This window comes from Brachionichthys hirsutus, chromosome 3 (assembly GCF_040956055.1).
Source record: "Brachionichthys hirsutus isolate HB-005 chromosome 3, CSIRO-AGI_Bhir_v1, whole genome shotgun sequence".
Taxonomy (NCBI): Eukaryota; Metazoa; Chordata; class Actinopteri; order Lophiiformes; family Brachionichthyidae; genus Brachionichthys; species Brachionichthys hirsutus.
The window spans coordinates 7,663,983-7,686,010 of NC_090899.1; the positions used below are offsets into that span (position 1 = coordinate 7,663,983).

General features: G+C 42.4%; 3 protein-coding genes across 3 annotated transcripts; all 3 read right to left on the minus strand.

The window, feature by feature from the left end:
* Nucleotides 1–139: 139 nt before the first annotated feature.
* On the minus strand, nt 140–649 carry twist1b (twist family bHLH transcription factor 1b). The gene has a single exon (XM_068758839.1). It carries the CDS (start codon nt 647–649, stop codon nt 140–142), a length of 510 nt encoding a protein of 169 aa, XP_068614940.1.
* A 10,238-nt stretch (nt 650–10,887) lies between these two features.
* On the minus strand, nt 10,888–15,482 carry macc1 (MET transcriptional regulator MACC1). The gene is made up of 5 exons (XM_068760364.1): nt 15,381–15,482; nt 14,348–14,485; nt 12,242–14,259; nt 11,978–12,166; nt 10,888–11,874 (listed from the first exon to the last, which is right to left on the minus strand). The coding sequence occupies exons 2-5, from the start codon at nt 14,460–14,462 to the stop codon at nt 11,671–11,673; spliced, it is 2,526 nt and encodes an 841-aa protein (XP_068616465.1). The 5' UTR covers nt 14,463–14,485; nt 15,381–15,482; the 3' UTR covers nt 10,888–11,670.
* Nucleotides 15,483–19,049: 3,567 nt separating this feature from the next.
* On the minus strand, nt 19,050–20,976 carry sp8b (sp8 transcription factor b). Its single transcript, XM_068759528.1, has 2 exons — nt 20,956–20,976; nt 19,050–20,535 (listed from the first exon to the last, which is right to left on the minus strand). The coding sequence occupies exons 1-2, from the start codon at nt 20,974–20,976 to the stop codon at nt 19,198–19,200; spliced, it is 1,359 nt and encodes a 452-aa protein (XP_068615629.1). The 3' UTR covers nt 19,050–19,197.
* Between the last annotated feature and the right edge of the window lie 1,052 nt (nt 20,977–22,028).

Below are 22,028 nucleotides of genomic sequence, written 5' to 3' on the forward strand. Positions count from 1 at the left end.
CGTCTCATGCAGGCTGCGTTTGAGCAGCGCTTGCGGACACACGTTAGTAAGTTTCTCCCCATCCACAGTTTAAGGCTCGGATCATGCGCTTAGTATCTGAAAGACAATCGTACCATTTAGGGCATCGTTGCTCCAGATACTAGTGAGATGTAGACATGGACCAAGCGCCCTCCATCCTCCACACAGAGAAGGCGTAGCTCAGCCTCTCATGGGCCACATAGCTGCAACTTGCCATTTTGGAGTCCAGCTCGTCGCTCTGCAGCACCTGGTACAGGAAGTCGATGTATCTGGATGCGAGTTTTAGGGTCTGTATTTTGCTGAGTTTGTCAGACGGCAACGTGGGGATAATCTTTCGCAAAGATGTGAACGCCTCGTTGAGAGACTGCGTCCTCTGCCGCTCCCGGACGTTGGCCATGACGCGCTGCGACTGGAGCTCCTCGAAAGACTGGGGGCTGCTGCTGCTGGACTTCTTCTCTCTTTTCCCAGGGGTCGGGCTATCTGAGTCCTCCCCGTTTTTCCTGCTCGGTCTCTTCTTCCTCCCACATCTCTTCGGCTGTCTGTCCTGCTCCCCCTCGCTGTTGCTCAGGCTGTCCACAGGAGAGACACTAGGGGAGCTGCCCGAGTCTTCTCCCGTATTTTCCTCGGACATCTCTTGGGTAAGATGGCGAGCAGAAAGTGTCCAAAAAAAGAAATTATTTTCCTCTCATGAAGTCAAGGATTTAGGCCACCTGTAGGTCTATGTGGCTTCGGAGACACCGAAGTATCCATAGATGGGTTCCTGAGAGGACAACTCTTTTCCCGTTACTTGGGAAATTTAGGGAGTTCTTATAGGCTGCATGGCGTAAACCTTTTGGGGAGGGACGGGATTGGCCAAGAAAGCGAGGGGAGGGAGTATCCGATGAACTTTCAGAATGATGATACAAAGTCAGAGTTGTTAAAGATGACCGGGTAACGCGGCAATTCCTTATCATAGACATACTTCTAAAAATGGGGAATAAAATAAATAATAAATAATAAATAAAATTCCCCATTAATTTTAGCCACAATCATTTCAATAGAATATACATTTTTTTTTTTAATCTTTCAAAACAATTGAAATAGACTCGTTTATTCACCGATGAGTTACTGTGTGTATGCTCCTCCTTTCCTGCAGGTCCGTCCGTATCTGTGCCATCATGTCATTTCCCCTTTATATCACTGATGCTATAAAATCCATTACGTGCATGAGATAATACTTTATAAAAGGATCCCATGCACAAAATATTTGTGGGCATAAACCGCATGGATTTCAGATTCATGCTTCCATCTAGTCTCACTTAAATCAGGCCAGATCAAAAGACGTCCATATAGGCAACGCATGAGCCCAATCTTGCATTTTTGACATGCAGCCAGTATTGCAGATTTTTTTTTTTACTTTTTCTTGGAGCTACATGCTCTAATTATATCCCCCACAAGAGGGCTTGTTTTTGGGATACTGTAATACACCACAGAATGCATATCTATAAAAGTTTATATGTCTTTCTTGATCCATAAAATAATACAACAATTTATTATTCCCTGTTGGTCTCAGTCAGCGAGGAGGAGAGGGCGGATCTATGTTTAAGACCCTCTGGTATTTACTAGGTTGGTGATACAATATCCATCTTGTTTAGTGGAGGATTACTTTGTTTAGGTTAAGAAAGCCATGGTCCACAGGAGCAGCATCTGGCTCAGGAAACAGGGGGCAGTCAGGGTTAGAGGTCACAACACCAGTGAACATCCATTTACATCCCAGTGTGAGCCTGAGAGGGAATATTGTTCCAGGGGAAAGTCAGGATTGCTTAAGTGTTTCAGTTTAAATCAAACATTTTACATTTTAGCTGGAGAAATGGCTGTTTATATTGCATTTCAGGCTCCAAAATCTATTCTCATTCATTATTACAAATATGCTGCAAATTAAAGGTGCATTTTAATGGATACAAGTTTAAAAGGTACAGGTAACTCCAGGTGAGTGAAGGTGAGTGAAAGCAGCACGAGGTGAGTTACCTCTCTGGTGGCTCTGTCCATGGTGCTGATCTCAGTGCTCCCCACTCTACCTGGAAGACTTCACGGGCAAGTAGGAGGGGCTCTTGACACCCCACCTGCATTTTTCATGCTGTATTTTCTCTGCTGTTTAATGAAATACAAATAAAATTCCAATAATAAAACACGTTTCTGCTCTTATATTTTATATTGAAGTCTTTGTTGGGTATAATAAATCATATAGAATATTTTGTTAATTTTTAATCACAGCATTTTTTTTTCTGGTATGTGATACTACTTTTTGATATACAGTAATTACATTTTATAATGAAATAAATATACTATGTATGAACTGTAGTTACTTTTCAGAAAATGGTTGTTTTAAAATAAAATACTCAACAGTGACACATTTCAAATTAGCTCAGTTAAGTACTTACATTTTAATTGACATGTTTCTTTGATATCTTAATGACATTTTTCTGTAATGCTTTCTCCTTAACTTAAATCATAATTTGAATACAGGACCTTTACCCCCCCAGAGTTCAAAAACATGCAAGACTTGTGAATCAATACTTCTAAATTGACCATTGATGCGAGCGTGAGTGTACATTTTTATTGGCCATGTGAGGAATTGGAAACCTGTCCAGGGCGTTCCCCGCTGCTCTCCTAATGCCATGACTCTGCAAAAGAAAATGGATGGATGGAATTTTTTCACCACAGTATGATATAACATTCACAGCAGAGAGGAAATAGGGAAGAGAGGAAATGACATGCTCCCACTTTATATTTCTTTTACCTGCTCTTTGTTGTCTTTTCTCCTTGACTGATTTTCAGCCTATAATTACACATATTACGCTCATTTTACATAGTTGAGGACTTTGTAGAATCCCGATGGCGTCCTCCTGCTGCCTTTGCACATAACTGAACTTTACGATCTTACATCTTTTAGCACAATGTTTGAATTGAGCAAATAAAAACAATAAAAGCAGCTCCGGGCCAGATCTGAACCAGGGATGTTATGATATCCTGGTCACTAGACCAGAGCCTGAGGCCGTAAGGACATCTCATCATGCCCTATTTGAAAAAATAATAATTAAACATAGCTAGAATGTACACCCACTCCACATTTACATTTCTTGGCAGATAGCTCTGGAGAATTCAGCTCCTTACTGCTGAAGTGACTCAGAGAAAACACAGCTGCTCCTCAGGAACATGATGTCATCACGGGACAACTCCTCCAGTGTTGATCTTTAATAAAGACAAACCCTTCATCAGTCAGTTGCAGACTGTTAGGACCTGACAATTAGAAATAGAAAGCGGAGAAGATAAACTGCGCTGGTTGTTTTTAAGTCTCATTTACTGTACGGTGCTTCCCAATTGTTTCAACAGATGAAGAAAGCGTTTGTGCTTATCAGTTAGCAGTGAGTCAAGTGTATATTGCTGACTGATGCAAGTTGACACACCAGTCATGAGTGACCCCAGAGCATCATTAACTACCCTTCCCCGAGGCCACATCATGCCAGACACAACTCAGACTCTCACTCACTAAGTCCTCAGCCAGATCCGCAGAGACCTGCCGGCTCGAGCCCTGGAAGGCAGCGCTCCTCTATCGGCCGACTCGTATCTATTGAAATAACAAACCACAGTCCTCCACATGTATGAGACTCTCATGACAGTGATACTCATGTTCACTCCATTAAAGTTTAACCACAACGAGTGCAGTGCCAGCCCGCCAAGATGGATCAACTGCACAAGACGAGGAAAGACAGGGGTGCATTCTTCAAAGAGCTGTCGCAGATAGTCTCTAATCAACCCGCTGGACTAACAAGGTCAAGCAGCAGAGTTGGATGACAGCGTTCTCCCTCGGAAAAAAACGTCTGGAAATGTCCCGTTCTGTGGAGAAATCCAGACACCATATCAGGGGATTTCTGATAACAGCAACCCAATGATGCTGAGAGAGGATCTGCGGTGCTGAACTGGGAGGTGAGGACGAAAGCGGTCGTTTATAAGCTGTCTGGACTCCGAGGAGCCAGGACTCCTGAAGCTGGCTGTAAAAGCAAGCCTTTGAACGCTGCAGGCTTTGATGTTGTAGGTTCTAATCGTGGTTCCAGTCGGTATTCATGTGGCACAGGCTTCCCTTGTCAAAGAAAACCAAAAGAAACCTGCATTTCTGGAATCTTATCTTGTAAAAAGTAATGTTTCCTTTTTTTTAGTAGTAGTAGTGTAGCAAAAGGTTGGTGATTTCTGTAAGTGAGTAAAATGGATCAAATCAATTCATGTCGATCAAAAAGACTCTACAGGATATCAGACAGCGCCGCTGCACAATGACACCTTATTAGCTTCTCAGGACCGACAAGCCTCCAGTATGTTTTCACAGCTTGGAACCTCAGGGTGATGTGGGGTCTGAGGAAGGACTGGCAACCTCTGTTTAAAATACACACACACACAATAAACACACACAGAGAGAAAGTGTTTCACTAGGCTAACGTTACTCACTAAACAACAACAAACAATGCTTTGTATTGAGGAAAAACAAAAGCTTGGAGAATGACTGAATTCTGAACGTTAACCACAAGACCTTTGCTTCTGTTAATAAAGATGATGATGACGATCATCAGCTGATATTTATTGTGTTCAAGTCATGGTTAAAACTCAAACCGTGACACTTCTGGGCCATGCCTTCTGCTGCCACCCACTGCACCACACACACACACACACACACACGCCAGTGCATTACGGTAACTTTACTATTGTCTAGGCACGCATTGGGAGCTCGGCAGGTTTAGAGATAGTGAAGCTCATATGAGAGATTGGAACTGTTCTATCTTACAGGTGTGAGAAAAGTCCACAATGGTTCAATGAGTAGCTCCTGCTTGATTCAGGGCATGAAACTCAACAATCCTCCAATTATTCCAGCTACTATTGAGATGTTTCACATATATTTGTCCACCATGTTTATTTTAAAGTGTGGAGACTTTCTAGAGTTCTAATTCCTATCAGATGAAGGCAAAATAGCAATGAATAATAGTGTATTTGTGCGATAAATAAATAAATAATAATATTCATCACATACGGTCCGACCACGGTAACTAAACCGTAAAGTCTGTGATGAGAGGGGAGGTCAACCAGAGGGCTCCAGCTGCACACGACGACGAAGAAAGTACAGGGGGATGATGGGGGATAGATAGATAGATAGATAGATAGATAGATAGATAGATAGATAGATAGATAGATAGATCGGTAGATAGATAGATAGGCAGGAATCTCTTCTGAACTGCAGCTGTGTTCCAATCTCCCCCAGATTACTCTTCACCTCTGCTCCTCCCTGTGTGTCAGTCAGAGGCGACCTCCTCCTCCTCCTCCTCCTCCCTCAGTCAGAGCAATCTGTCAGGACACAAAAGGCTACCTCTCCAGCTATGTTGTTTTTGGAATGGGAGCCCTTCAGCCCCGCTTGTTTTCCCTCTTGGTTGACAGAAATTAGCCAAGAAGACACTCTTCTTTGAAAGATTTATCTCTCCGCTCTCGGCTGACTGTAGTTGCTGTTAGACCTTTTCTCTTTCTCCCAGGCTGTTGTGTACTTTTACTCATCACTGTGGAAGCTGTACGGTCACAGCTACCCAGCTGGGGGTCTTGTCATAACTCGGCTTGAATAACACCTTCAGTATTTAGAAGGCTTATATTAATCAAAATGAGCTGATTAGATATCTTCATCAGGATGAGCTGCAGCGCTTTCATGACAGAGTCAAAGGGGATTTTTGGCGCTTTATTCACACACTGAGAACTCAGACCTGTTAAATGCATTACTTGCTGTTATTAAGTGTCGACACCTGCAGCTCACGGCAGGTCCCACCATCTGGTGCAGCAAGGGCAGGTAGCAGGAATGTTTCTGCATTACAAAAATAAACTGCATTGGTTGTAGTTTTTCGCATACAGTCTTGATGTACCTGCACTTTAGATTCGAATTTCCATTGCATGCTGTACTTTATACTTAATTGCACATAAACTACATCTTACTCTTTGACTACGTGTGATCCAGCTGCAACTGTAAAATTCTGCCGACACATGGATGTGATCCAATAATGGAGGCAACTATAACAGTGACTCACCCAGGCCGTTTTCCTAATAAGCATTACTTTTACTTTTATTACTTCAGGTACGCTCTCCTGGGTGACACATCTGTGCCTTCGGTAGTGAATATAAGACTAATGTCTATTTATAGAGCTTATATTTTGCACTGTTGTATTAGTAGGTTTATTCAGGTAAAGGATCTGCCACCGGTAGCTTAAAAGTGTTCAGAGTAATAATTAACAATTAATTAATAATAATAATAAAGCATAAGAAAATAACAATCCCTACAGGCCCAGTGGTGAAGTGGTTATTATTAAAATGTTGTGCTGCATCCTCATTTATTCTCATTCCCAGCTGTCCTCCATGTGGTTTTTACATCACTGGCAAACTGGGAGTGTTGGTCCATCGGACCTGTCAGTGGACACACTCTCTGCAGCTCCCCCCCCACACCTGACAAAACCTCTTACTTCCACATAGGATGTGATCACATCAACAAAAATAAACCATTCTACTAATGGGAGAAATTCTTCGCCATCATTCCAGTGGCAGCAAAGTAATCACAGCTGATGGTGATCTTTGCTGTGGTCGGAGATGCGGCTGACTTCTCGGATGTTTATCAAGGATATTTGTGTTTTCTGATTTTCTCTAATCTTTGTTGCGATGCTCTGCCATTACGAAACTCTGTGAGGTTTGCTGCTGGAAAAAGTGAGATGTGCAAAGTGAGGTGTCCAAGGATGTGGATGGTGATTACTCACAAAGCTGTTGGGAACACTGCCAAACTCTCCAGGTTGTTTTCTCTTTTCCTGTGAGTCATCTGGTAACAAAGCTTCCTCCCTCACAGCAGTGGTCATACGATGAGGCTCCAAACAGGCTGTTAGTCACCAAAAAGGCATTGATCTGTGGGCAACAATCGACACCTTGCAACACACGCCAACATTTTCAGCTAAAACTGGAAACTTTAAAACCATTACAGGTTTATTGTACTTGCAGCAGCAGCTGTGTTTTTGTGATTTTTTCTTCTTCTTTCGCTTCAAGGATTCTATGCAGTTGTACCATATGTGCAAGCTGCTTCAGTGAAGAATGTAAACTAACCCAAATCAAGTCATTACGTTTTAAATGTTCTTGCGGTCAAATTTCTTTCGTGGTGGTTCTTACTTTGCTGAACGCACATGGACTCCAAACACCCCACAAGTTGATGTAGTCTCACCATTTAATCCTGAAACACCAGAGACAAATCAAGTCTGGCAATGCAAACTTTACATCAGCCTCGTTTATTCTGAGTTTTCTAATTGCTGAATTTTCTCTGCTTTCACATCATCCATTATGCAATTATTATAACCAAGCCAGAAAAGGAGGAGGGGATGAGGTAAAGGTGGTGGTCTCAGAGACACCACCACCACCTTTTCAACATGCATAAATCACCAGGCTAATAAATTGAGAGCTAAATGACTTCTTGCCCTCTACATATATCATGGAGGCAAACCAATTGAAGCCTTATATACCCTGGAGGACAGAGGAATGCTTCTGTTCATAACAGTGATTTGTGGATGACTCCCCGAGATGTTGGCTTCTGCAATCAGAGTCAAAATGTTTGGATTCCAGCGAGCAGCACGGTTACATATATCAACTGCATATACAAATGTTGAAATGAAGAAGTTAGGAATGATTTTTTTTGGTAAATCATAAATTATATTATTTATACCAATATTTTTCCAATAATCTTTAAAAAAATTCTAATTCCTACAAAATTCTACTTGCGTTTTTTTACATCAATGTCTTTAAAATATATGCAATTATTATCAAATATGTGTCATTATTTTATATTATTGTGACAAACCGTGTTGAGGATGACTCCAGATGAGTCTTATTGCCTTGATGATTTCTGTCCTTTCTTTGCTTTATCTGATTAAAGTGTAATTCATCTACTGAATTAATAGGTTTTGGTTGGCAATAAAACATAAAATGCAATAAGACTAATGAACAGGTGTGGACCTTCATTCAATACCAATGCAATGGCGCCTCCCACTGGACTGATGCCTTCATGTTCTGTTCTGTTAAAATGCCACATGTTCTTCCATGAAAGCAAAGAAGATAGCAAGATGAAATGAGGCTAATTTTGCTGCTGATTGTAGAAATTACAATCATGTCAAGTTCATGTCTGATACTGCGAAATCAAACGACTGTAGGAGAAAAGATCACCAGCACATTAAAAGTCCCACTCAGTTTTTCATCATTTCAACATTTATTTTTCATATTGAGAAACTAAAATCCCATCTCCTTAATCCCACCAGAGCAGATCAAGTGGCAGAGGTGGGTTTTGTTTGTTCACCCTGTCCATTGTCCTGACGAATAATTCTATTCAAGTGTAGGACAGATGTTGAAATCCAAGCGCTTGCATGTATTTGACTTGAATTAGGAAGCCAACCTAAAAAGGTATGCAAATGAAGTGTGCTAAACAAACAAGAGACACAGCAGAACAGGTTTAATGAAAGGATGAAATTTGAATGCAGGTTCGTTTTAGAGTGATAGCATGGTTAGTGTATTATGGGGTATAAAAATAAAATAAAAAAGGAGATTTGAATGAAACACAACAGCTGTGTGACAAAGCTCTGGGCAAACACTTAAGATGGATGCATGCATGAGGGTCTATTTTTTTGGGAACAGTTATTTTTTATTGAGAGGAAGGTAATTAAAATCACATATCATGTTCTTGATGAAAGCTTCACAAACAAAATTATCATTAGGAATTAAGAGTGTACAAAAAGGTATAAAAGAGAAACTACAGGCCATAAATGCTAATCACTCCAGAATTATTCACATAATTAAAAACCCAATAAGCCCTAAAAAGATCCGACTGCATTCATTCATTCATAAACCATGCTGAATTGAAGAAGCATTATTGTTTCCCCTTTGAAACATTTAAGTTGATAATTGCATTTTATCTGTCAAACAAGACAATACAGAAACTGCCCTGAAAATGATACAGGTCGCTTCCACTCATTTTTGTGCTGAGGTACTACAGACACTCTGCTGCAGAGCAGCGGCTTGAGCACATCTTAACCAGATTGATGGTAAACCGCCTCCTCTATTGAGGCAACCTTGCAGAACCAACCATGACATGTGAAGGTTTTAAAATTCTGAAACATATTGAACAGATTTATTTGTCCTTTGAGGCTTAAATCAACACAGAACATGCCCCCGTTCTACACAGCCATGCACTCTGCTTGCAGTGCCCCCAGATTATATCAATGTCAAGATATGAAATATTTAATATCTCTTAAAAAAAAAGTCCAACTTAAAAAAAACACAGATTAACTGTACTCTCACACTGCTGCTCTGTAAGGCTCACAAAAAAAGTGGTCACGTTTCACTATTCACAAGTTTTAAGGCTTCGCTGCTTCTGACAGACAATGTGGATGCCTCGGAAGTGTTTCATTTATTTCCATTACTTCAAATGAAAACATGCATACTAACAAAATAAATGTAGTAACTTTGTGCTTGGGTTGAAAATAGGCGCGTAACTCTGGGTAGCTATGATAGTCGACTACATTATACTACATCTTCACACGTGTTGTATATAGAAATTACATTTTCAATCACAAAACATATACAGGTACAACTTTTTCATTTTCCAACCACCTATTCCGTCATCGGGTCGCAGGCCAAGCTGGAGCCAATCCCAGCAGTCAATGGGCGAGAGGCGGGGTACACCCTGGACAAGCCGCCAGTCCATCGCAGGGCAACACAGAGACAGACAATCAGCCACACACACACACACCTACGGGCAATTTAGTGTCACCAATCAGCCTAGGCTGCATGTTTGTGGTGGTGGGAGGAAGCCGGAGAACCCGGAGAGAACCCACGCAGACACGGGGAGAACATGCAAACTCCTCACAGAATGTCCACAAGTCGGAGACGAACCTGCGACCATCTCGCCGTGAGGCAACAGCGCTTACCACTGCGCCCAGGTACAACTTAATTAATTTTGAGTAAACATTAAGTACCGGTAGATAAGCTAACAGGGAACGCTTCTTCTGAACTGACCCTCATTCATGGTCAACCCATGTGGAGACAATGAGCCTTTGTCCTCTGTGTGTTTCCTAACAAAGCTTGCAGTGAGGACAGCGCTGGGCAACCAAAGAATGTCCGCGGTTGGTATATTGATACCTTTATTTTGAAACTCATTGAATGAATGCTGATTACTAATGCTTTTCACAGCAGGTCTGCAACAGCCAGTGTAGAGATCATTTTGAAGTGCTTTTAGCTATGTTTATCGAAGAATTCATCTGTGGCCTGAATTATGAAGCGTAGCTACCTGATTCTTTCCTTGTTGTCAGATGAATGACACCATTCCAGATGACCAGCAAGTAAAGCAAGAATTTATGATAATGAAGGGAAATATTTGGTTCCTTTGATACATGTCTATAAAAATCATCTTAACAAGAGAATTTCTGGCGTGATGTCTAAAGGCATTTGGTATCGCTCTAAACTAATGATCCAGACTCCTTCAAACACGCATAAATATTCACCTGCTGGTATCATAATCTTGTAGGCAGAGATTCCAAGTTAAACTCTTATTCAACCACTCCCAACTTGAGAATGCAAACAGCACTCCAGCGCCTGATAACATTTTCTTTGTTTGATTTACGTTTCCTTAAGGTTGCGTTCAATGAGCGTAGGAAAAGTCAGTTAAACAGCCTGAGCTCTCTGTGTGATAGAGAACCAGCACACAATGCTGCCAGCTGAAAGGACCTTAAACAAACAGTAGGGAAAAATAAATCAGGAAAACATAGCTGCTGTGAAAATATTTTCCTATCAAGTGGCAAAACACTAGGCTGTTTATTAGTGAACATATCAAACAGTTTCTGCTGATAATATGTATTCATGCCTTATGAAACATATCTCCATTTTGGTACCCAGGGTATTAATAATTAACAAAACATTTCAGCGACTTGAGGCAGTGAATATTGTATTGTGACAACACTGGTAAAAAACGTGCACCTTACATTTGGAAACAAAATTGTGACACAGCAACACAATTATCATGTAACATGTACATAGCACTGTGAAATCTGACCCGCGAGAGAGTAATTTAACCACGGCACTCACATTCATCATCAGTGTTTCTGATGAATCAATCGACTACTAATGCAAATCCTAATCAAATAAAACCTTAACAATGAAGAAACCTGATTATTCGGTCATGTAGATGGGCCGAAACAGTGAATGTAGTGCGTGTCTCAGCGTATTAATGCCCAGGATGACTGAACAGAAAGTCGCCCACCAAACCATCATTTTGAATTTAAGATCCAGCCACATTTCCATCAACATACAGATAAAAAAAAATGCTGTAATGTTGTTTCAAGGCTCAAAAATCAGAAGGACATTTTTCTACTCATCCAAATAGAGCCAACATATATTGCAAGGCCCTAATTAAAAAAAAGAAAAATGTGTAAAACTGAATATGAAATAAAACAATAACACAATAAAAAGAGCCAATAAATGTATCAATAAGTTGCAGCTGTGTAACAAAAACACGTTTGTTTTTCTTTTTTCTTTGTGTGCATGGCGGCCACTGTCATCAGGCGGTTTGAATAAAGTTTAGGAATTTGGATATGCAGAGGCACAAAATATATCCAGACAGTTCACTGTGATGAGGGCACCGGTCAGCTGCCTCCACTGTCTGGTGGCAGGGTTTTTCATTTTGTCCAGGTTCAGGTGCAGATCCTGGATCATGAATCTGTAGCTGTCCCCGTAACGTAAGCTCCAGAAATGGAGGAAATCATAGGCGGGCTTCCACAGTGACTGAGAGGAACAGGAAACAGAGGAATTTAGAGTACCGCTAAATATTCGATCTTCAGAAACTCCTTGACACCCAATACGCTTGCCCATAAATGTACAAACTGACCTGGGGAGCAACTTCTCCATTCCTCCCTCTGTGCGGTGCCTCATAGCCCGATATCTGAGAGCTCGAGAGTTTTCCCGTCTTCTCCGCGAGCTCCTTCCATCGAACTCCCAGCTCCACGGCGGTGGAGAGAATGACAGTGTTCTGAATCAGCTGCGCCACGAGATTCATGGCGTCCATCTTCAGCAGACCCTGAAGGCGACAACATCACAAGAGATCACGAAGACAACGACGAGCAGGAAATCAGGGCACACTTGTAGGACTTACTGCTATGAGCTCATGCAGAAACTTTCTTCTGCTTTTCTCGGTGTGGCAGTCTTCCTTCAGCTTTTCCAGCACGCAGGCAACTTTGTCAGCCTCCGTTTCAGCGGGCCTCCGTATGATGGTGTCCAGCGACAAGTTGCTGTAGCCTAAAGCATCAGCAAAGGCTCTCCAGTCGGCTATGTGTTCAGTGACCAGTGTCTGGATGGCAGAGTACATGTAAGTAAGCCTGTTGAAGGGTAGCGTCATGTTGTCTAAGAGGGTCTCTGTGGTGATTTGAATTCCAGTGAAGTCAATCACTTGGTCTCTGGTTATGAGCTTGACATTTCTACAGTGAACCAAACCGGTTCTGCCTCGGAGAAATCCAATATACCATTCCTTTACTTTCGAGTTACCCACCGACTTGACAGTGTCTTTGGAGAGAAAAGACATAGTGTCACCCTTGAAATATTCCAGAAGGTACTCTACATGCGGCTGACGGAGAACTGTTTTCAGAGCTACACCGTACCACTGTACATGCACGGGTCTGTCTTTGAATTTGGAGGAAACCGGAATCGTTTCCTCGGGAATAGGTGCGGCTACTGTCACTTCATTGCACTTTTCCGACTGCCCAAGTACTCGTTTTTCTGATCTGATGGGTGCCGCAGTAGGTGAGGACACGCGGAAATGTGCCACAGTTGCAGCATTGGATTCCTTCACTTGGACGTCTAACTGAAAAGAAGCCATTTCTGCATTATTGGCACAGGATAATGTAACAGGTAGATGCAAAACTGTCCTGATTTTCAGATGACTCTGTCTCGCCTCTTTCACTTTGTCCTCGGGTCTGATTTTAAACACCGACTCTGTGATGCTAATTCCAAAATGCAGGTCATTCACTTTGTGTGGTTTAAACCCATGTTTGCCCCAAAGCTGCAGCACCAGCGGAGGCAGGTTTTTGCTTCCTCTGGACACAGCTGAAAACGGGAGCTTAATAGGAACATCCTCGTGACAGCAAACCACTAGAACAACCTTGAATGATGGATGGATGTACCTGGGGCCATAAACTGCTACTGTGATTTGGCGCTCGAGGTAATCCCACACTGATGTAGCAGGCGGCTTGATCTCAGAGGCCTCTGCAACTGCAATCACATAAAAATGGGTCTTCAGATCCTTGAGCTTCATCTGCATTATGTTCTTGGAAATGTGACAGTTGTCCACTTGAAGGTAAGGGCCTTCTCTTTTATTGGACACCAGCCCGACCACATTAGTCGCCACCAGACCGGAGGGGTCTCTCTTCACCTTCCCAGACAGTTTAATGGCCAGAGAGATGAACTCCTTTGTGTTGATGTTGCTTAAAACCACTTCCAGAAGTGGACTCATCGTTGTTACATAGTTGTTATTGAGTCCAGGAGGCGGGTCTAGCATTGCCTTCAGTGTAACTTCTTGGATTTCTCCGGGAGGAACATGACCCTGTGGGATACTGATGCTAATTTCTGAATCTGGCAACTTTACTGAGCCTCCAAGGGGCCCGATCTTTCTGATAACCTGAAAGCCGGTGGCCTGAGTCTGAGCCCATCCTGGACTCTGGCTCATCAGATTTAAGTCCAGGCAGGAGCGTGTTAGCTGCCTGTGGCTCAGCCATGCCATTTTATAGGCATCTCTGTCATTCTTCAGCCACTCAAAATCTGGGTTAAGTATTTGTCCGGGCGATCTTAAACTCTCCTCCTTTTTTGGTGCTTTTACCGTGTAATCATCCAAAATGTCTGAAGCGCTTTTCCATCTCCCAGGGCTGTTGGTGGGATTCTGCTTTTCCAAAAGATTGCTGATATTGCCTTCGTCGGACGATGTGCTGATGACATCCTCATTATTTGTGTCCAAAAGCTTCCCTTTGTCCGGTTCTGTATTTGATATGTTGGAAATAGGTTCACGTGGGCTGTTGTCCACTATGTCCAGCAAGAAAGGATTTGATGCGGAGAGTGCATTCCAAAATGGATTTTTTGCCTTAGCTGAAACAGCAGCTTCTTGTTGTGCTATCTGTGCCCCACCTGTAAAAATATCAGTGTCAATACTTGTGAAAATATTATCAAAAGTTTATTTTTGATTTGGTTTTATGCTTCAGAAAGAGAACTTTACCTTTCAGGTTGAGGCTGGCTGAAAAGGAGTCATCCAAATCAATAAGGTTACCCTCAGATTTACTGCGCATCAGACTCCCGGCATGATGAATGGACTTTACTTTTGTCGCTGCCATATTTTCATCTACAATCACAAAAGCTATTTATCATTTTAGATTGCATAGTTCTTTTATCTGCAGAATTTACCTACTTAAAAACTCTATTCCTTACTGTATTATTTGCTAAGTGATACAACTAGGGGTCCTGAAGTAGAACAAATTACTATTTAGTAAATATTCCACATGTAAATTAACAACATAAATAATTATAGTTTTTAGGCTCCAGCACGACCCACGGACCCGGTAAAGGACAAAGCAGTTATAGGAAGATGAATGAATGAATTATACTTGATAAGAAGAATGATAAGAAGAAGGCATACACCTTGACAACAACCAATGCCGACTGCACACAAAGACAACTTGCTGCTTCTCAGCTTTGTCTCCCTGAAGACGGTGAGCCCCGAGTTTCAGCAGGGCCCAATTGTTTACCACATTCTGTTCCAAAAAATGGAATAAAGCCCCGACCTCTTCGGTCTGTCACTTGTTTGCGCAAAAGGAAAACGACCCATTCATGACTTGTCAAAGTGAGTCAGTCATAAATAATGTGGCTTCTGACACCAGTGCACGCAAACAGGTTGGTCTTGTTTAAGCCTATGACACTGTAGCCGGTTGTCTTACTGCAAGCCCAACAGCAGTGCGCAACTCTCAGTTGACATGTCTGAGAAATTATGGATGGACTGGTTCGTGCGTTATTGCGCACTTGTTAAAGCCTACAGAAATGACCTGCTGCATGTTTCTCTCTCTCATTAAATCAGCTCAGACAAATATAACATTCACTAATAATAATAACAGAAGGACAAACAGCAGCACAGATTTTTGACACGCAATAAAAATGAGTCCGAGCAGGTGGTTCCTCATTACTAACACAGGCTGTTTCTCATTGTGAAAATGCGAACTGACAACGTGTAAAAAACAACAACAAAGTTTTGATCTCACCATCGAAGCCAGTTTTTATTTCGTTTCAGCCAGTCAGCAGGAGGTAATCCACTTTCACGCACCGCTCTAGTGAAAGGCGCACGCCCTGCGCTCTGTTTGCGCTCAGACACGGGGCTTTTTGGGACTGGAAGTTTCCAGGAATACAGGAATCCTGGCGGCGGAGCGGCGTCATAGAATTAGCAACTACATTACCCACAGGCCTCCGCGCGGTTTACACGGGACACCAGAAACCGGACGATAAACCACCTGTAGTTTCGGCTGGAGCTTGTCGACAAGCATGCGATGAAAGGGTTGCAAGAGAGGGTTATCAAACGAGTTAAGTGTTTATAATCTGGGGAAATGAATTATAGCAGAGATACATGAGTGAGTGAATGAATGAATGAATAAGTGTATACCATAAATAAATTGACAGCTTTTCTATTTCACAATCCTGGATTTTTATTTTATTTTATTAATGATTAATCTTCAGAAAAGCAATCCACCTAAATATATCTGGAAATTAATCTAAGATTATTTAGTTGGAATTAAAAGTTAACTTGTAAAAGTAAGAATAAAAAATGTTACTGAAAAAACCCCAAACAAAAATAGTGTTTGAAACTTGCATGTTTTTACCACCTGGAGGAGCCATTTATCCATTCATTTCAAAGCGGAAATCACATTCATATTGAAATCATGCCATAACAATTGAGGTTGCAGTTAACCCTTTAAAGCCCGCACCATGAAGTAATCGTCAGAACAGTCTTTTGGAAACACATTTTGGAAAATAAGGTCTTCATGGAACCTTCTGACAAATTAGTCCCCAAAAACATAATAGTAGAAGTCTCAAAGTCCTGAAAGGCCATATAACATATTATACGTTTGGTAATAAAGAGTTAAATACTTTTTCATTATTGAAATTACCTTCACTTATTTAGATTTGTTTGTAATGAAGAAGAAAATAATCAATTATCAGATTTCATGCTGGTTCAATTGATGTCATATCAGATAGATATAGATAGATAGATGGATAGATAGATATTATTGTCTATTATATTTAAATCATTGGGGGGGGGGGGGGGGGGTGTTTCATGGAGAACTGTGGCTTTATTTGAAATTGTGATTATTTTATTATATTGTTTATTATAAGTTTGAGTCTCACAAGTTTCAGGGACTTCAAGTGATCATAATTTTTGCTTCTTTGACAGTGATCATCTCCATTGTCTTTATGCAGATCCAGGAGTGGACTGACTTTATGACTCAATAGATATTAAGTCATTTGGTTTGTACACAAGCAGAGCTTCTCTGAGTGAGGTTTAGCCCGTGGGATTTCTACACAGTGATCAACAGGTGACAGGATTGAGCCTATACTGAAAGCAGTGTGTAACGGCGCCTCAGGCCGTGTTGCAGCAATTACTGTTAATTATTTTGACCAACATCTTAATCCCATCAAATTGCTTTTCCCAGGAGGATGGCTGGTTTGATGACAATGGCAGAGCAGTTGGTGTTTCTGCCCACAAAAGAAGTAAAGAATCATCATTGGTGAGAGATTCTACTAACTATGATTTGCTGGTATAGACTTAGAAAACACAATAAATCACAGTTGGCGTTTCCATGGATGCTCAAACAACATTGGATCTAACGTGAACTTTATTAATTTTCTGTTATTCTCTGTAGGATAATATTTTTGCCTGGTTTGGCAGCAAAGGCATTCTGACCGTCATCCTCAGTTGGCAGCTCACCTTCCTCATCTTGGCATATTTGCTCTTCTTCTGTGAGGCCGGCATCATTCAAGGAACAACAGGGAATTCCTTTGAGGACCGGGGAACGCTGCAGCATTCAGGGAGGGTGTTAATGACATGACAACACATTCTAAGACATGAGACCAAAATGACTCTTATTTGTTCAATTTTTTTAGTTGTTCATTTAATCTAAATTATCTTTTGATACCTAAAAAATTTATTGAATATTGTTTTTGACAAACAATTATATTAGATCTAAATTAACTTAAAAATTCAAGGCTGCCCATTCATATCTGTGGTGTAACCTGTGTCAAATGTATTTTATGTTACACATTTCCTTGTGAGTTTTCTGTAACAATGTTATTTAATTTGTCAAACTTTGTGTCTTGTAGAAGAGACGCTAACCCGCTGTAATGAAAGCATCGTTAGTTGTAACGAGCGATCTGCAGGAGGCGCGTCAGACCCGGTTGACATTCGTCTCCGTCAGACCTGCAGTAGGTGAACAGCATGTTCTGTGATCATCCTATGTCATGAAACCATGTCTCCTCATCGACATGGGCATCGTGGATCGCCCCAGGCTTGCATCTGAGATGAGATGCGTGAGATTGTTGAACTTTAAGAGAATTTCGCAAACACTTGAAAATGGAAAATCAGTTTAAAAGAAAATGACCAAATTGCAACTTATTTTAAAAAACAAAGAATGAATTGTCCGCTTCTTGAAATAACAGATTCCTAAGATTGTTTTTCAAGACAAGACTGGGTCGACGTTAACCTTAAAACTGCCGCTAGGGGGCACTACGAACCCGTGCGTAAAAGACATTCCTACGCCAGGAAGTTGGCAAGGCCTCACCCAGAGATGAAATCCTCTTGCTGCAGGCCCTTTCCTCACACTGGCCTTACACGAAGGTCATGAGATGAACATGCTTCATTAAAACTCTAAACGTTAAATAGTTTAATAAATACGAATAATCTCCCTGCCGTTCAAAAAAAAAAAAAAAAAAAAGCATTCCATCCAATCAAGAACCAAACAAACGGATCAATCAACTGCTTCTGAATTCATACCGACTTTATTGAGTGGCTCACATAAAAAGCCATTCTCGGAGAGGAAAAAAATATAATTGTGAAATTAACATCACTTTACACCATGCTTACTTAAATTAAATGAATGGGTAAACAGTAAATGATTTAAAAGTTTTACAAATAAATTCAAAGTGCGCCTAATGATAGCCCCCTAAATACAAGAAAACTCGTGGTTAAATATAACTCCCCACAATACATTTCATATGATGTCAAAGGGGGGGAAAAATAGTCAAAGAACATTTCCGTATATTCTCAAATATTTACTAGAGTCCATATACAGCTAGAAATACTTATACAAAATCGTCTCCAAGGCAAATACATGACTCACCTTTACACTGGGCTTTAATTATTCTACTCTACATTTTCTTTATATACAACATATTCTGCAGCGAAGTGTAAGCAGCCTCAGGAAAGCCGGTTTACAAACTTATAGCGCAGATACTGTGGAGTGAATTGCAATGCACGGTGGAGACCTACAACTGGATGATGGGACCGGACAGATGTGGAGAAACTGTCCCGTCCCGTGTTCGCATGCTCTACAGGTATTTGTTCCTATAGCGAGCAGTCAGGTCCACAGGGACAAAAAAAAAAAGAACAACATCACCTGCTCGATAATAAAGTGCCACAGTTTGGTTCTGAACAACAAGTAGGACAGCAGTAATTAAAGTAGCACAACTTCGAGGGCCTAATCTTTTTTTCCCTCGCAAACTCTTTTCTATCGCTTCACAGACTCTGCAGGAGAATGCTGCCAATTTCCCAACGTGCCCCCCCCCCCCCCCCAATAATAATTTAGCTTCAATTTCAAACCGCAGATATTAAGGGGGAGTCTGTGATGGCACGCAACTATGAAATTACGCATTTGTTTGGATGTCAAAGAAACGCATAGGCCTATTTTTCTGAATAAATGGCGACACTCACAAAAGAAGCATTTCGCATACATCGAAGCATGTCCACGTTCATATCCTCTCGGACGAGTCAATCACAACTCTTTGTTGTTCTACAGTCCACGGAGGGGAGCTTTAGAGGCCGCTTATGCCCACTCCTTGGGATGCGTCAGGTTGGTGCAACAGGTCGGGGGAGTGGCACGGTGGGCTTCCCGGCGCGCTGTGCTCGCTGTCGGTGTCGCTTCCCCTCTTCCCTCCGCTCCCCCCGGAGCCGGAGCCGGCGGATCCTCCGGCGCTGTGAGTTTTTACGTGTTTACTCAGGTGATCGCTACGCATAAATCTCTTGTTGCACACCGGACAGGCGAATCTCTTCTCCCCGGTGTGCGTGCGTAAGTGTCGCTGGAGCTCGTCGGAGCGCGTGAACCTCTTCCCGCAAAAGAGCCAGTTACACACAAACGGTCTCTCCCCGGTGTGCCACCGCAAATGCGCCTTTAGGTGCGACGTTTTCCCGTAAACTTTCCCACAGCCGGGGATGTGGCAGCTGTGGAGACCTTTCCTCCGGAGGCTGGCGCCCGCTGGTCCCAGTCTCTCCGCCTCCTGGCAGTTTGGACAGTCGCAGGTAGCTCTGCCCGAGTAGCGCCGGGCAGATGACCTGGGGGACCCCGCTAAAGATGGAGGTGGACCCCCAGATAGCATCGTCCCCCCTGCCCCTCCTAACGGAGAAGGACTTGAGTCCGGATAAGAGGACAGCACCGGCTTGAAACCGTCCATCAGGTGCTGGCCGGTTGTCAGCAGGTGAGGAGATGGGCTTGTGCTGAAAGCAGAGTGACTCAAACTCGAGTAGTCAGAATTATATCCGCCCAGAGGAGAGTGCAAGGAGGTCTGGAGTCCACCGGAATGTAAGGACGTCTGGAGCGCTGCGCCATTAGAGTTCTGAACATCAATCCATCCTGCTCCTACATCCCACCACGCAGAGGCTCCGGTGGTTCCGACCTCCCCTGCGGGGATACCGGGGTGAGACGATTTGAACCAGGACTCGTAGGGATGCGCAACGCTCATCCTTGGATATATGCCCTGCAAACTGTCCACCGAGGCGTGCACTTTGGAAATGAAAACCGGCTGGTGGCTGGACTCTTGAGAGTTGCTCGAAACCGAAGCTTGGAAAACAGAATAATCGTTTCCGAAGTGTGAACTGGATGCGCTACCAGAAGTGAGGGAAAACGCGCTGGATCCGGAGGAGCTGTTGGTGCCGAAAGAGTCCGAAATGCCGGATCCGTTGCGGGACACCCCGAAGCCGGACAGGCCGGATCCGAGGCTGCAGCTGCTCGCAGTCGCTCTTTTCCAGGGATGGAAGCCTTTTCCAAATGACGGGGAATTATCCGAAATTGTGGAGGGTGAAGGGTTCGGACTCCCTATTTTGTTGCATGTTGCAGCTAACATGGCTAAAGGAGTCGATCCTAACCTCGGCTCCTCCTGAAAGGAAAATAAACGCTGTAAGTCCCTGAAGTCAAACAAGTTCTACAAGTTTCACTCACATTTCTACACAGTAAAAACAAAACGAAAAACAAAAAACAAGGCGAGGTGCGTAAATAGTTTTCAATGTTTAGTGCGATGCGTTATTTATGAAAGCATTTAGGATGGAATTCACGATCACCTCCTACCTGGACGAGCGGAAAGTGGACAATTAAAATGCAGCAGCGCGCTCACGAACACACGCTAAACAGGACACCAAAGACAACATGCACGTCCTAGAGCTTTCTCGCATGACCCTCTCGTGAACATTTAACCGGCGCACTACTCCTGCTTTGCGTCTGCTGTAAATGTAATCCCCCTCCATGCACCGGAAAATGACAAGAACTAATTAAACCAGTAAGAAACGTCCTTTGGACTCACCCCGAGAAGTGAAGTTGCCATCACACAGAAACACTGCCCTCCTCGGAGGATCTTTTTATATTTATGAATCAGAGCAGTGTTTTTTTTTTTTTTTTTTTTTTTTAGAGGTGTGCAATACAATGACGTGTTCCGCCCATTCTTCCACAATTGTAGGCTCCGATCCGGCTTTGAAGTGCCGCTGTGACACGGGCGACCAATCAGCGGCTCCGTCCCGTCGCACTGCCTCATACTACCATGAGGTCATCAATAGAGCGCCTCAGACAGCGCTCCACCGCCCCCCCCCCAACCGCCCCTTCTATAATAAAAGACAGCGGAAGGAAGGTAAAGTTAAATGAGAGTGAATTAGGAAGGAGGAATTAAGGGGACACTTATTGAAATTTTTACAGAACATCACTTTCCATAAAGTTGAAGAAAGCGGGATGACGCGTGACGCAGCTGTAAATAACAGGTGGTAACTTAGATCAAGACCGCGGCAGCGCCAAAAAGCAAGAAACAGTCCGACAACATAAAGAAATAAGAAAACAATATAATATGTTTTTAAGTCCTCGACCCATTTTCAAATTAAATAAATTCTCATTCCTTTGACATGAGCTGTAACCATTCTCCAAATATAAAAGTGGCTGTAAGTCTAATCAAGTTCACTTCGTCCTAAACTGTGTCTTTTTTATGTTATATTTCAGGGAACTTTATCTGCTATTAAAATAATATAATCTTCCATGTTTGCGCCTCTTCCTCATATTTTTTAACTTGTTCTGACTCTGACATGAATTGTCCTGCATTATTTGGACTGTTTTAACTTATTAAGAGTTAATATAGACAAACTATTACACAAGCTACAAAGACTGCATTGTTCTGGCCGTGGCCCTATATTACAAACTTTCACATTACTGTAATTGTGTCCAATTATCTTATCGGTTTTGATTAAAACTGGTCGATGAGGCATTCCGGTGATTGTGCTTTTTTTTTTTTTTTGATGATGATGATGATGATGATGAGGGGTCGATGTAGTTGACTCTGAAAATAATTCAGCCTCAAAAACAGAATTCGTGAAGGTGAAATTTCGCCAGATGGGC